This window comes from Dioszegia hungarica (assembly GCF_025882075.1).
Source record: "Dioszegia hungarica strain PDD-24b-2 chromosome Unknown MKK02contig_8, whole genome shotgun sequence".
NCBI lineage: Eukaryota > Fungi > Basidiomycota > Tremellomycetes > Tremellales > Bulleribasidiaceae > Dioszegia > Dioszegia hungarica.
This window is the reverse complement of record NW_026515770.1, coordinates 2,164,564-2,176,430: the sequence shown is the minus strand read 5'-3', so window position 1 is coordinate 2,176,430 and position 11,867 is coordinate 2,164,564. Positions and strand designations below refer to the sequence as shown.

At 57.1% G+C, this 11,867-nt stretch overlaps 4 protein-coding genes across 4 annotated transcripts; 2 read left to right on the top strand and 2 right to left on the bottom strand.

Annotated features, from left to right (window-relative positions):
- Positions 1-126: 126 nt before the first annotated feature.
- On the bottom strand, positions 127-4,891 carry MKK02DRAFT_44538 (armadillo-type protein; the record flags this gene model as incomplete). Its single annotated transcript, XM_053092978.1, has 20 exons — positions 127-269; positions 329-563; positions 613-622; positions 668-716; positions 767-923; positions 969-1,112; positions 1,162-1,350; positions 1,401-1,510; positions 1,558-1,652; positions 1,709-1,776; positions 1,824-3,042; positions 3,089-3,382; positions 3,428-3,507; positions 3,552-3,647; positions 3,704-4,117; positions 4,161-4,258; positions 4,311-4,441; positions 4,503-4,709; positions 4,753-4,778; positions 4,835-4,891. The coding sequence occupies 20 exons, from the start codon at positions 4,889-4,891 to the stop codon at positions 127-129; spliced, it is 3,822 nt and encodes a 1,273-aa protein (XP_052945619.1).
- A 428-nt stretch (positions 4,892-5,319) lies between these two features.
- On the top strand, positions 5,320-5,885 carry MKK02DRAFT_44537 (ribosomal protein S16 domain-containing protein; the record flags this gene model as incomplete). Its single annotated transcript, XM_053092977.1, has 2 exons — positions 5,320-5,616; positions 5,673-5,885. The coding sequence occupies 2 exons, from the start codon at positions 5,320-5,322 to the stop codon at positions 5,883-5,885; spliced, it is 510 nt and encodes a 169-aa protein (XP_052945618.1).
- A 563-nt stretch (positions 5,886-6,448) lies between these two features.
- Positions 6,449-7,674, top strand: MKK02DRAFT_24769 (uncharacterized protein; the record flags this gene model as incomplete). Its single annotated transcript, XM_053086932.1, has 4 exons — positions 6,449-6,528; positions 6,610-6,761; positions 6,807-7,089; positions 7,155-7,674. The coding sequence occupies 4 exons, from the start codon at positions 6,449-6,451 to the stop codon at positions 7,672-7,674; spliced, it is 1,035 nt and encodes a 344-aa protein (XP_052945617.1).
- Positions 7,675-9,830: 2,156 nt separating this feature from the next.
- Positions 9,831-11,296, bottom strand: MKK02DRAFT_44534 (uncharacterized protein; the record flags this gene model as incomplete). Its single annotated transcript, XM_053092976.1, has 2 exons — positions 9,831-9,844; positions 9,916-11,296. The coding sequence occupies 2 exons, from the start codon at positions 11,294-11,296 to the stop codon at positions 9,831-9,833; spliced, it is 1,395 nt and encodes a 464-aa protein (XP_052945616.1).
- Positions 11,297-11,867: the final 571 nt, after the last annotated feature.

The following is an 11,867-nucleotide window of genomic DNA, read 5'->3' as shown; positions in this document are numbered from 1 at the left end:
TGTGCTATTTGTATCTTTTGCATGGCGATGCGCCCCAAACTGTAGATCTGGAGATGTTATTGACAATGCATGTATCGTATGATCCTCTAAACCCGGAATTTTGCCTCGAGCGACCCAAGCGCTTCTTTACGCCTGGTACTCCTTGTAATCCTTCCATTGGTTTTGGCTGAGCAGCTGCGCGACGAATGCGTGGAAGTTGGGCGCCTGCTGGGCGGTCGACATCCTGTAGAGGGGGACGACAGTCCGCAAAGTCGACCTCTGCATCTCCTCTGCGAATCGTCAGCTCCGAACTTTGCCTGCTCGGGCGGACGAGAGTAGCTGCACTCACCCTTCCGTTCCAGATCCTGCTTGATGGTGTCCTCCTTCACCTCCATATCCTTCATGATCCCCTGTACCGCCTCGGCGACCTCGTCCAACCTCGGGATCACGCTGTTGGGCGCGAGCTGGCCAAGACGGAGGAGCAGCATGAGACCGAGCACCTTGATCTCGTTCACGTCTGACAAGGCAGCCATGACGCGGTCGGTAAAGGTCGGGAGGTCGATCTTGTTGAAGCAAGTTGCCAACTATTGTCATCAGCACAGGTTCTGCATCCGGGACAAGAAGAAGACATACTAGAGTGTACCTGATTCATCAGCTCGATCCTGACTCGGAATGAAAGGGAACTCACATTGTTTCGTACGCAGTCTTCCTGTTCTCCAAACCATCATCCTCAATGACTGTAAAGTCAGCTTCGATCCTCCAGGATATTTGAGGCCTGTAAACTCACTCTTGAAGGGGCCCATCATGACTGATCTTTGCAGCTCAGGCTTGACCACCGTTTCCTGGAACAGCAGCGGCTGAAGCGTAGCCAAGCGGTCATTAACGAGGTGCGGCTTGTTCTGGATTGCCGCGTTGAGTGAGGCGAGTGACAATCGGCGGACAACCTAGACCTTCAGCGCTGTTACTCAACAAATCGGAGCAGGGCTTACCAAGTTCTCATCGTGCATCAAGCTCAAGAATTCAACGATGAGGGGCGCAATCAACTCGTCGTAACTCGAGCTGGTGTCGATGAAGGTGTATCGAACAGCCGCAGCGACGATAGCCCGGTTGCGCGCACCTGAACGGAGGAGCTTCTGGAGGACGGTCAGCTTGGCCTGCTACCAATGGGGCTGAGCAGCTTACCTGGAGCTGGGGCAAGAACTTGGCAGGAGCAGTCGTGGTGAGCTTGCCGATGCACGCCGCCTTGACGTTCCGGACCCCATCATCGCCGAGATCTTCGCCGCCCTTGCCTCCACTCTCGTCCGCCAAAAGTGGCTTCCAGAGGGAGTCGGCCAAAAGCTCAAGACGAGCGGAAGGTAGGTGGAGTATAACCTGACGGTCAGCTTATGCAGCACGCGCAGATCTGGCAGACAACAGCTCACCTCTTTCAGTGCGTGCAACAACAGCAGACGCGAAGCAGGGCTCTTCTCTGATCCGATAAGGTCGACAAGGGCAGGGAGGAAGACGGTTTGTGACCCAACAGCGAGGTTGCCTGTACCTCATCAGCTTGGAGCATCAAGAGCGAAGCGAAAGACGAACCAGCGGCGAAAGCAGCAGCGCTACGGACCTCTTCACTGCCGTTGCTGAAGAACGAGGTGACCTTCGAGAAGAGCTTGGCATCTGCAGACAAGTCCCTATCGGTATCAGCTGCTCTGCTTTCGCACTGCAGGCTGCGGATCGTTCAACTCACGCGATACGACCAATCTCGCCGACGCAGAGGAGCGCGAGGTAGATCTCCGCTTCGGGTGCCTTGGCAGCCTACTTGCATCAGCTTCGCTAACTTGATCAAACACAGATAGCCTCACCTTGATAGTCTTCTGGAACAAGGCAAGTACACCCGCGGCGTTCCTCGGGCTCGTCTGAACGATCGCACCGATGACCCGAGCGGTAGTCGAGTAGATCCCCGTTCCGCCCTGAACAGCATCGGGGATCTTGGCCGACTTCCCGAGGTTGTCGACCAGCTGAGGTACGAGCTGTGTCGCCGAATCAGGATCGCCAGCGACGTACGCCGAGAAGAAGGTCGTGAGCGCCTCGACCTGGTGTGCGTTCGCAGCCATGGGGGTCTTGATGACCTCGTACACCTTGGGGAGGAGGGCAGTGACGGATGCGCGAGCCTTGGGCTGCTTGCCGAGGATGAGACCGACGGTCTGGATAGTTGTGGGCTGAGCGAGGAATGGTGAGAGTTCCCCGATCATCGAGTCGGCCGTAGCTGCCGGCAGCTTGGCGCCGATCCGACCGAGGATGGCAGAGAGGCAGTTGTACTCGGTATTCTTGCCGGTGGACCGCCGGGAGCGGCGAAGAACGGTGACAACCTCAGGAAGGACCTCGAGCAGCCACTTGTCGACCGTGTTGCCCTTGCAGAGGGGCGACTCGGCGATCCTGCCAATGACGGTGACGGCGGTGATGGCTGTGGACTCGTTGCCAAGGCGGGCGGTGATGAGCGGAAGAGACTTCTCGTATGTCCCAGTCAGGGCATCACCCTCGTGTACCAGGATGTTTCCGAGCGTCTCCAGTGCCTTCTCCCGCACCTCCGCATCGACCGTCGTATCGCCCATGACGTCCGAGGTGGCCGCGAAGAGCGTTTTGACCGGGCCAGTAAGGTCGGATTTGATTGGCGAAGCGGAGCCAAGGGGCCTGATGGACTGCGCCAGAGCCGAGGCAGCATTGAAGGCCTCAAAGTTGATCCGCTGGAGCTTGTCCTTCATGCACCGGATGATGGCGGGGACGAGGTCCTTGAGGTATTTGGCGTATGCGCGGGAAGGGTGGGACCGGAAGTAAACGGTGAGGAAGGAGAGGGCAGAGATGGCGAGCGAGGAGGTCGTAGCGGTATCGACGGATTTGAGCGCAGACACAGACGCTGAGCAGATCTGGGCAGAATCCGCCTCGAGTCCGCCAGCAATGACTTCGGAGAGGAGGCGAAGGATGTCAAAGCATTCCTGCTTGGTAGCGATGGATTTGCTGTTGAGCTGCTTGAGAACGGCTCGGAGGACTTGGGGAAGGGTCGCTTGGAGAGCGCTGGTCACGCTGGATGATCAGCTTAACACGACCTCAGAGTCAAAGGTGAACATACCTGTCCTCGGGTTCGCTGTCATCCTCGATCTCGTCTGTCCGCTTCCGCTTGTTCCGCCCACCACTCGCCAACTCTGCCTGTTGCGCGGTGGCGGTCTGCTTCAGCAGAGCCCCGAAAGCCGACAAGATCTCGAGCCTGACACTCTCCTCTCGCTCGTCCATGCGAGATACCAGAATAGGCGAGGTGTTCTTGTAGAACTCGGAGAGAAGTTCGTTGCGGGTACCGACCAGGGCGTATAGGAGCTTGGCAGCGGACCGCCGGACCTTCCACGAGATATCGTCATCGTCCGAATATCTGACTCATCAGCTAACATAGCGGGGACCTTGCAGAGATACTCACGGATCCTCATCAAACTCGTCATCTTCGTCATCATCGTCCTCGTCCATCTCGACGTCGTCATCATCGAGCTGGACAAAGTTCTGTCATATCAGCCTTGTTCTCGGCGCCGGCGGTGAAGGCTTACCGGGTCGTATTTGACCAGCTCAAGAGCGAGATTCGTGATCTTGGTCACGGATGGTCCGATTTCCGTTGGGCATCGAAGAACCAGTACTTCCAGAGCCTACCTCATCAGCACTTGGGTCACAGGTAGAGCGGAGCTCCTGGGAGAAAACGTACCATCAGTGCTCCTTCGGTGGTCTCCACATCCTCCGGGTCCTCCGCTTGGTCCAGGATCAAGTCGACCACCCTTCCCTCGTTCAAAAGCGCCCCAACCCTGGCCGCACTTTGGCCCCTTGCCAAGCTTGCCACCACCGCGGACCATACCTTGGCAGTATCGCCTCCAGCAGCCAGTCCCTCGGTGATCTTGGGCTTGACACCGTCGAACAGAGCGGGATTGGTCGAGACCAAAGCCCCCAGAGCGGGAATCGCGCGTCTCCGGATTGAAAGCTTGCTGGATGACAGGATCCGGATCAAAGCGTTGATTGAGGTACCCTGGAGGGTTTCCGATGTCGTGACGATGTGAGAGAAGCGGATGTAGATGTCGGCGAGAATCTGGAGGAGTTCGGAAGCGAGCTGCGGATCGGGTGAAGGCTGACAATCAGCTTGAGTCCGGTTGCGGGGAAAGTGAATTTACCTTGGTGAGGATAGGGTAGACCTTATTGACGATGTTCTCCACAGCTTGAGCAGCGGGTTGTCCCTCGCTTGGCATCTCCTGCACAGCAGCTTTGAGTGCTGCGTTGTGAGCTTAAATCCAGCACCTACTCGTATCCAGAAGGAAACTCACCGAGGCACGCAATATCCCTCTTTCCCTCATTCTCCTGGTTCTCCTTGTCCGAGTTCCCGGCACCGTTCAACAGGTCATTGATGATCTGGTTCATGTACACGGGCCGAGTTCGTCGAACCATAGCTCCGATACTGACCAGTCAGCTTACATTCCTTCTTGATTACGGGCACGGCCTGGCGAGCAGTAACTTACCACGACACCGACATATTCTTCACCTCGGCTATAGGATCGCCCAGCAGCTTCAACACCGCCGTTGTGAGCTCCTTTTCTACCAGCTCATCGGTGTAGAACACGTCAGCCTTGCGGGATGACGTTGATTGACTGGATGACAGGCTCGAGCCGGTCGCTGGACCGGTCACGCGGAGCAGGTCCTTGTGGAGGTCGATAAGAGCCATGGATCTGCCAGTCAGCTGAGAGCAATCATATGAGCCGGCTAGCCGACCTCAAGTCAGAGTCGTTCGACCGCATCTGCATGCCATCAGCGAGCCAATCCTTCTCATGACAGTGAACAGCGATAGACATACCTTCTCGAAGAGCTGGGGCATCTGCAGGGCCAGCATTGGGGCCTTGGAAGACGACATGTCGGCTATCTGTGTCTGAGTAGGCTGTGCTGTGCTGTCTACCAATAGTATGAAGGTAGCTTAGAACAAGAGGTAACTTAGTGTCGAAGAGGAAGTCGAAGCCGTGACGAGGAATGCTGAGTGGACTTGACCTTTTCGACGCGCACACGCGCCGTACCCAGAACACGTGGTCAGACCTCACGTAAAGCTAGCGGTTTTGACTTTTGCAGCGCTGAAGCAGCTGGTATGACTGTTCATCTATACGTCCTTCTATCCAACCCTAAACCACTTGTACACTCTACACTCTCAGCGGGATCGCTCACCGTGCACCTCGCAAACTTACGCGAAGATCAAAGTTTGATCAAAGATCAGCCAATCCCGACCATCTGGGCCGCAAACCCCGACGCTCCACCCCAAGCCTTCCCCCTCCTCCCCTCCCCTCGCGCATCATGCCCGTCCGCATCCGGCTTGCCCGCCACGGCCAACGTCACAATCCTTTCTACCACCTCGTAGCTATCGCCTCCAACAAGCGAAGAGACGCCAAACCTCTAGAGCTGCTCGGGACATATGACCCCATACCTCGCCTACCCTCCACTGCCGATCTCCCCTCCTCGTCCAAGGTATTCGGGGCGAAGCTTGAGGATGTACCAAAAGAGAAGGAGGTGAAGTGGAATGTGCAGAGGATACATCACTGGTTAGAGACTGGGGCGCAGCCAACAAAGAGCGTAGTGAAGCTGTTAGAACGGGTACGTTTGACTTCTGTTCCAGTATGGATGCGGGAGCGTGAAGGCTGATCGGGTAGGGCGGTGTTTTGACTGTACCACACAAGTGGCAGCACCAATATAGCCCAGGACTGGCTGCAGCCATCGCCAATTCCTCCTCCTCGTCCACCTCACCACGATCAAACCTATCATCCTCACAAGCTTCTTCCCCTTCCCCCTCCGCTCCTACATCAGGCGTGATAGATTCTCCGGCGGTACGGACGACGGGATTTGCAGGAGCGACAGCCACATAGGATCTAGCGGAATGGAGGGGAGGGGGGAGGATGACATGGAAGGACTCTGGCTTTGATCTGGGATACCTACGGGAAATGCAGCCTCTGCGAGCTTTCAAGTCTGCCTGGTATGCCTGGGTCCTATTCTGGGCGTCCCCGAGTCTTGCATCACCGCCAAGGCTGCACATCTTCCAGTCTTGCTGGTGCTCTCTGCCATCTCTATGACCCAGTACTGACCCGCTGCGCTCTCAGCCAAATTCCAGTCCGTGCGTCAGCCGTGCCTGAATTTCGCAGATCCTGCAACTTTTTCGGCTGCTTCACATCAGCCATAACATCTATCGACATCTTCTATACATCCCTCCCCCTCATCTATCAGCAGCTCGCTCGCCATGTCCTCGACAGCCAACGCCGTGGCCAGCTCATCCAAGCTGCCAAAAACCAAAAAGTCAAAGTCGGGCAAGCACGACAAGCCCAATGGCTCGTCCAGTCATAAGCACGCCAAAGGCGCCAATGGGGTCAAGGAAGGTGGCAGCAAGAAGAGCAAGTCGGAGCGTACGGGCCCGTTCGAACATCGCAGGATGAGGATGAGACTCAGCGTACCACCCCGGTTCTCGGGGGATTACATGGTGGGCGTGAGGGAACAGCTGGATGGGATGGTCATGCGGTGAGTATTCCGTCCTTGTCGAAGGCGCCTGTCCTGGGAGATACGGATATCCCTGGTATGGGCTGCAGCTGATCCCGTTAGATATGTCTCACATGTCCAAGGTGTCCTACTCGCACACTGGGACCATACGTTCCTGGATCAGACTGTCAACATCATCAACGAATGTCCCTTTGGCGTGGCAGACATCGAATTTGAGGCGTTGATATGGGCGCCAAAGATCGGCCAGAAGCTCTGTACGCCTCCTCGTGTCTTTTGACCGCACGAAGCTGATATTTTAGATGGTACCCACTCCCTCTCATCCCCGTCGCACCTCTCCCTCCTCTTTTCCCGCACATTCAACGTCTCAATCCCCCTCCAACATATCCCTCAGGACACGTACGAGTTCGAAGCGACCAATCAAGACGATGAAGAAGAAGAGGATAGCGATTCGGAGGATGGCCTGATAGGTCTCGGTGGACTCAACGGGCATGGGCAGGTCGAGGAGGTCGGGAGGTGGAAGTCGAGGTCGACGGGCGAACTCGTTGGACAAGGTGGGAAGGGTGTGAAGTTTACTGTCATCGGGTGAGTATTAGGCTATTGTCGTCCGGCTGTCGTTGCTCTCGCCTTGGAATCTGGCTGACCTCCAGTATGCAAGTCACCAACCAGATGCTCTCCCTCACCGGCTCCCTCCTCGCCGACCCCCACAACCCCCCTTCACCCCCTCCCACCCCTGCCGCCGCTCAACCCATGCGCGACTCCCCCACTCCCGAGCCTGAATATCACTCCCAAACGCCCGTTCGGCCAGCCAAGAAGCCCCGTCAAAACAAAGACAAGGAAAACACCAACAACCCCATTGAACCGTCTCATCCCATCCCCGCTCGCGCGTCAAAACAGCCCCGACCAGTACCGGTCCTGGAGGAGAAGGAGGAGATTGACGAGTCGTTCTTATCTGCACGGGAGCTCAAGCAGAAGCGCAAAGAAGAGGCCAAGGCGAAACGGGATGCGAGGAAGGAGAAGAAGGCGGAGAATGTGATGGTTGCGGCACAGGCTGTGGGTGGGGATATGGCTGTGGGTCTGGAAGGTGCGGAAGATGCGGGAGCGGAGGTGGGGAAGAAGCGGAAGGGAGGTGCGGGCGAGGGTGGGCAGGCCAAGAAGAGGAAGGAGTGAGGGGTGGGCGGCACATCTTGTTATATTTGGCGGTATCGTATTTGATTTGGGATGGATCTTGGATGTCAGGTTGGCTGCTGTTGTCACCTTCTCGCTCAAGACCTGCTCACGATCCTAAAGAGACAGGCTATTTTGACGTTCTCTCCAACTCAAGGGGCATGTCTGTACTCTGACTAACGACTTCTTCGTCCCCAATCATCCTCCCGCTCCGACTGGGTCGAACTCTTCCGCCACTGCCTCCCAGTCCACCATCACCCGCCTCACTCTCCCCACCGCTGGCGGAGTACTGGCCATGAAACCCACCGCCCTCGACAAGGGCTTCAGCGGACTCTGGCCCGGTCGCCCTGGTCGCAATGGCGAGTCGCTGGGCTTCCAAGACGCCGACATCGATCGGAGCGGGGAAGAGGGAGGGGGCCTGGAGGGGGACAGGACGGTACGGGAGGGAGTGAGGGGCGACCGCCCTGGTGTGGAGGTGGAGCGATAAGGCGAGAAGGCTGGGTGAGAGGTGTGTCGGTCCTTCAGCCGAAGTAGTTCCAGCAGCCAGGGCTGCGGTATGTCCTAGGCTTGTCAGCCGCGGCTCCACCGCAACCAGGCCGACCATGCTGTGCTCAACTTGGTGTCCTCCCTGGACCAGCTCCCGCCCGCCAGCTTGCCCCCCTCCCTAGTTGCCAGTCCTCTGATTGCGCATCGCCCCAGCTCGACATCCCCACCTTCCCCTATAGACGATGCGAAAGCTAGGACCCGCAATGGCTGCTCGTTCGCCTTCTCCCCTATGACTTGCCTTGCCGTCGACACCAGTGCCGTTGCTTCAAGCTGCTCTAGTAGACTGTAGATCTCGAAGAGCTCGTCGAGCGGGAAGGGCGCAAGCATATGGGCCCGGCAAAAAGAGGGCACGTGGAGAAGGGCGACGAAGAGGTTGACGATGTCGGTTGAGAAACGCAGGCGCAATCTGACCGGCCGCGACAGTGGTAGATTGAGGTCGCTATCTCACATCAGCTCACTGTCTCTCTGGGCTCGTCTAGTGCATGGATGGGATAGGAAAAGGCAGAAGCACGCTCACCAATGCCTCTCGAAGAGAGCTCGTCCGATGTACACCCTGGTCCCATCTCCGCTCTCGATCACTAGTGGCTCCTCTATCTTGCCTCTCTCGACTCTTGCATACTCAGGGCTGTCTGCTTCTTGGTCGATAGGAGACCGAGGCGAGACCGGTGGAGGAGGTCGGCGATGACAAAACCGAGCGTTTGGAGAAGGAGCACTTCGGGACTGAGGGGTCTGTAGCCTATTGTCATCGCGGGTAGTCGTATGATGAGCCGGGTGCCGAGGGGGTCCAGCGTGTACGGGAGATCCAGACGTACGGCCTGAGGAGGAAGGGAGGTAGGGTGATGCGAAGGGTATGCGGGCCAGAGCGGTCGAAATGGAGCGAGAGGACGAGGCGACCGGGGAGAAGATGTCGTCAACTCGGCGAGGCGTGACGGGGCCGTGGTAAGACATGAGTGTGCGTACCGATTGGATGTGATGACTCGAGCTCAATAGGTTCGCAGATACAGCTAAGCTTTGCAAATGGTGACGAGACTTGACCAAGGAGAAGGAGGAGAGCTGGTTGAAACGTCGATGATGTCATGCAGGTTTCAGTGTTGTTGGCTTGAATGGGTCCACGGTAGAGCGTAAACAAACAAGGCGTCGCGTTACTCCCATCCATTGGGACAGTGGAGGAGTCGCGACCGGTCGCGACCAGTAGCGACTGAGTAGCGACTCGTAGCGACTCGTCGCGACTCGTAGCGACTCAAGTAGATAGCCAGTAACTAGGACCCTATATAAGGAGCAGTAGTCAAGCCCTATGCATCCCCAGTCTGCTCTTGAAAACTTAACAAGTGTGACCTGTGCATACTCTACATAGGCTTGTGTATACAGTGATCTGAGAAAGGCTAGATTGACAACCCCCAGGGTAGATCCTGTACGATCAAACGAGAAGCGACATACACAGTATCTACCATTAATTTACAGATCGATGGTGACTACCCGTATACACTCATGGTCGCCACCCGGCCCTGTATATATCACCTCCCCGTATCTTCGCAACCCAGATCTTGTCTCCGGCTGAGCCATCATCATCTTCCTCTGGAGTGACCACCACTGGCAATCGGGTGCAAAGGCGGTTAATACGGATGGTCTGCGCTGTCAGTATCTCGGCGACACGAGGATACTAGTCATAGTATAAGAGAAAGGGAAAGCTCGACTTACAAGCACAGACAGGGCAAGGCTCCTGCTCGTCCCCCATCTTCATCTCCAAATGCAGCCTGGGAGATGTCCAGACCTCTCGCCCGTTTCGGATGTAGTTCTGGAAATCATGCCCTTCGAAGGTCCGGTGTGATTGATCCCCCTGAACTCGCCCGATGTCCTCCTCAGTATGCGCGTCCCGTATCTCACGATATCTTGCCACCTCCACCGCCGTCCAGGGGCGCACAACGTCTGTTGTTACCTCCTGGATCCTCAACTGCCAGAACGTGACTAGGGTTGAGGCGATGTCGCGAGCAGTCTGCGAGTCAAGCTGAGTACCGTCGTGCCGTATGACCTTGATCCAGCACTCTAAGAGGGAGATCATGTCCACGCCAACCATGATCACGGGGTCATGGGCGTCGCATAGTGCGTTGTGTAGTCGGACGGTGCTCGCCGAACAGGAGGTGGCGACGTTGATGACCCAGGTCGACCGTCGAGCGGTCCAGGGGTGGTGGAGCTGGGGGCTTGTCATGACATACAGCGCCTCGGCCCAGGTAGCTATAAGGGTAGTCGCGCCCGTACAACGCAGCCGTTCGTAGCTATAGCCGAAGGCGGCTGTCGGATCCGGCACGTGAAGCCGGACGCGATCGAAGCTATACGAGATTGATGTGTTGCACAGGCCCGAATGTAACGCTTCGAGTGCTGCGTCGTAGAGGGTAGCCTCGCTTCCGTGCCAGTCCAGCTCGACTGGCCCGTGGCCCGATTGTTGAACAGCGTGAGAGCCGATGCTCTCGAGCAGAGGGTACCAGTCTGCAATCCGGCTGCCAGTACCGAGCTTGGAGGAATCCTCGGTGAAGCAGACCTGCTGAGGAGTGCAGAGGCTGGTAAGGGAGGGGCTCTGCTGAGGGGTGTCCGCTGGAAGATTTGTGGGACAGATGTGGAGTAGCTTAGCGAGGGGAAAGAGCGACTTTGGCCCGAGGTGAGTGTCGCCGAGGATCTGCGATAGCCGTACGCCAAAGGGGATGTTGGGCATAGTGCTCAGAGTAACTCTTCGGGTCAGAGCGCAGTGGGAGAGGAACCGTCCCTCCCACATCTCCGACCGAGCGTCTTCCTTCTCCGGCACCGAGGCGACCGAAGCCGGCACTACGAGTGCCGCGAGGATAGCATCGTACGCCGCCTGCGAGTCGATGTGGACATCCCGGTAGATGTAGGGAATGACGGGCTGGTAGAGCGCCTTGCAGGTGCGTACGAGGGAAGCGAGCGAAGCGAATTGCTTTGATTTGGCAAGAATCGCGAGGATGGGGGAGAGGTCGTCGAGGGGGATAGTGTCGAGCCGGAGCGGGCGCTCGGAGACGGAGATGACGGGGAGGGGAGAAGGTTGATTGAGTTGCATGATCGAACCCATTGCTGCTGACAGAATATACCTGCGAATCAGCTTTCCTTCTCGCGAGTCCGTCGACCTGCTCGCTAGCTAATATGGCCTCGACCAGCTTACCGTGAAATGCTCAGCCCTGTTCACGCTGTTGCTGGCCTTTCCTTGTCATCACCTGTACTGCTGATAGTGCGATAGCGCAGGGCAATGCAATAATTCACCTTGCAGGAGGATGAAGGATGATGGCAAGAAGGAGAAGCTCCGATTGCCTCGCCTCCCGCACAAAAAGGCACTGAAACGCCACATTACGTCATCATCTGTTTCATCTTGTGATATGCATCCGCCTTTGGGTCGCTCGGTGTGATATTGATGATCCAGAAAGACTGATCCCTCTCGCGCATCCACCGCGCATGCCGCTCGGTGAACTGTGTCAAGGCAGTAGGCCAATATGACCTCGCCCCGTCTAGCGACATGGTCTGTCCGGGCGAAGGTGCCGATTACGTAGAGGCGGACACCGGCGAAACTGCTGACGAGGCGGTTCGCTGGATGGGAAGTTTGTGATCTGCGTCTCCATGAGCAACACAGGTAGGCCGGAAGAGGTCGG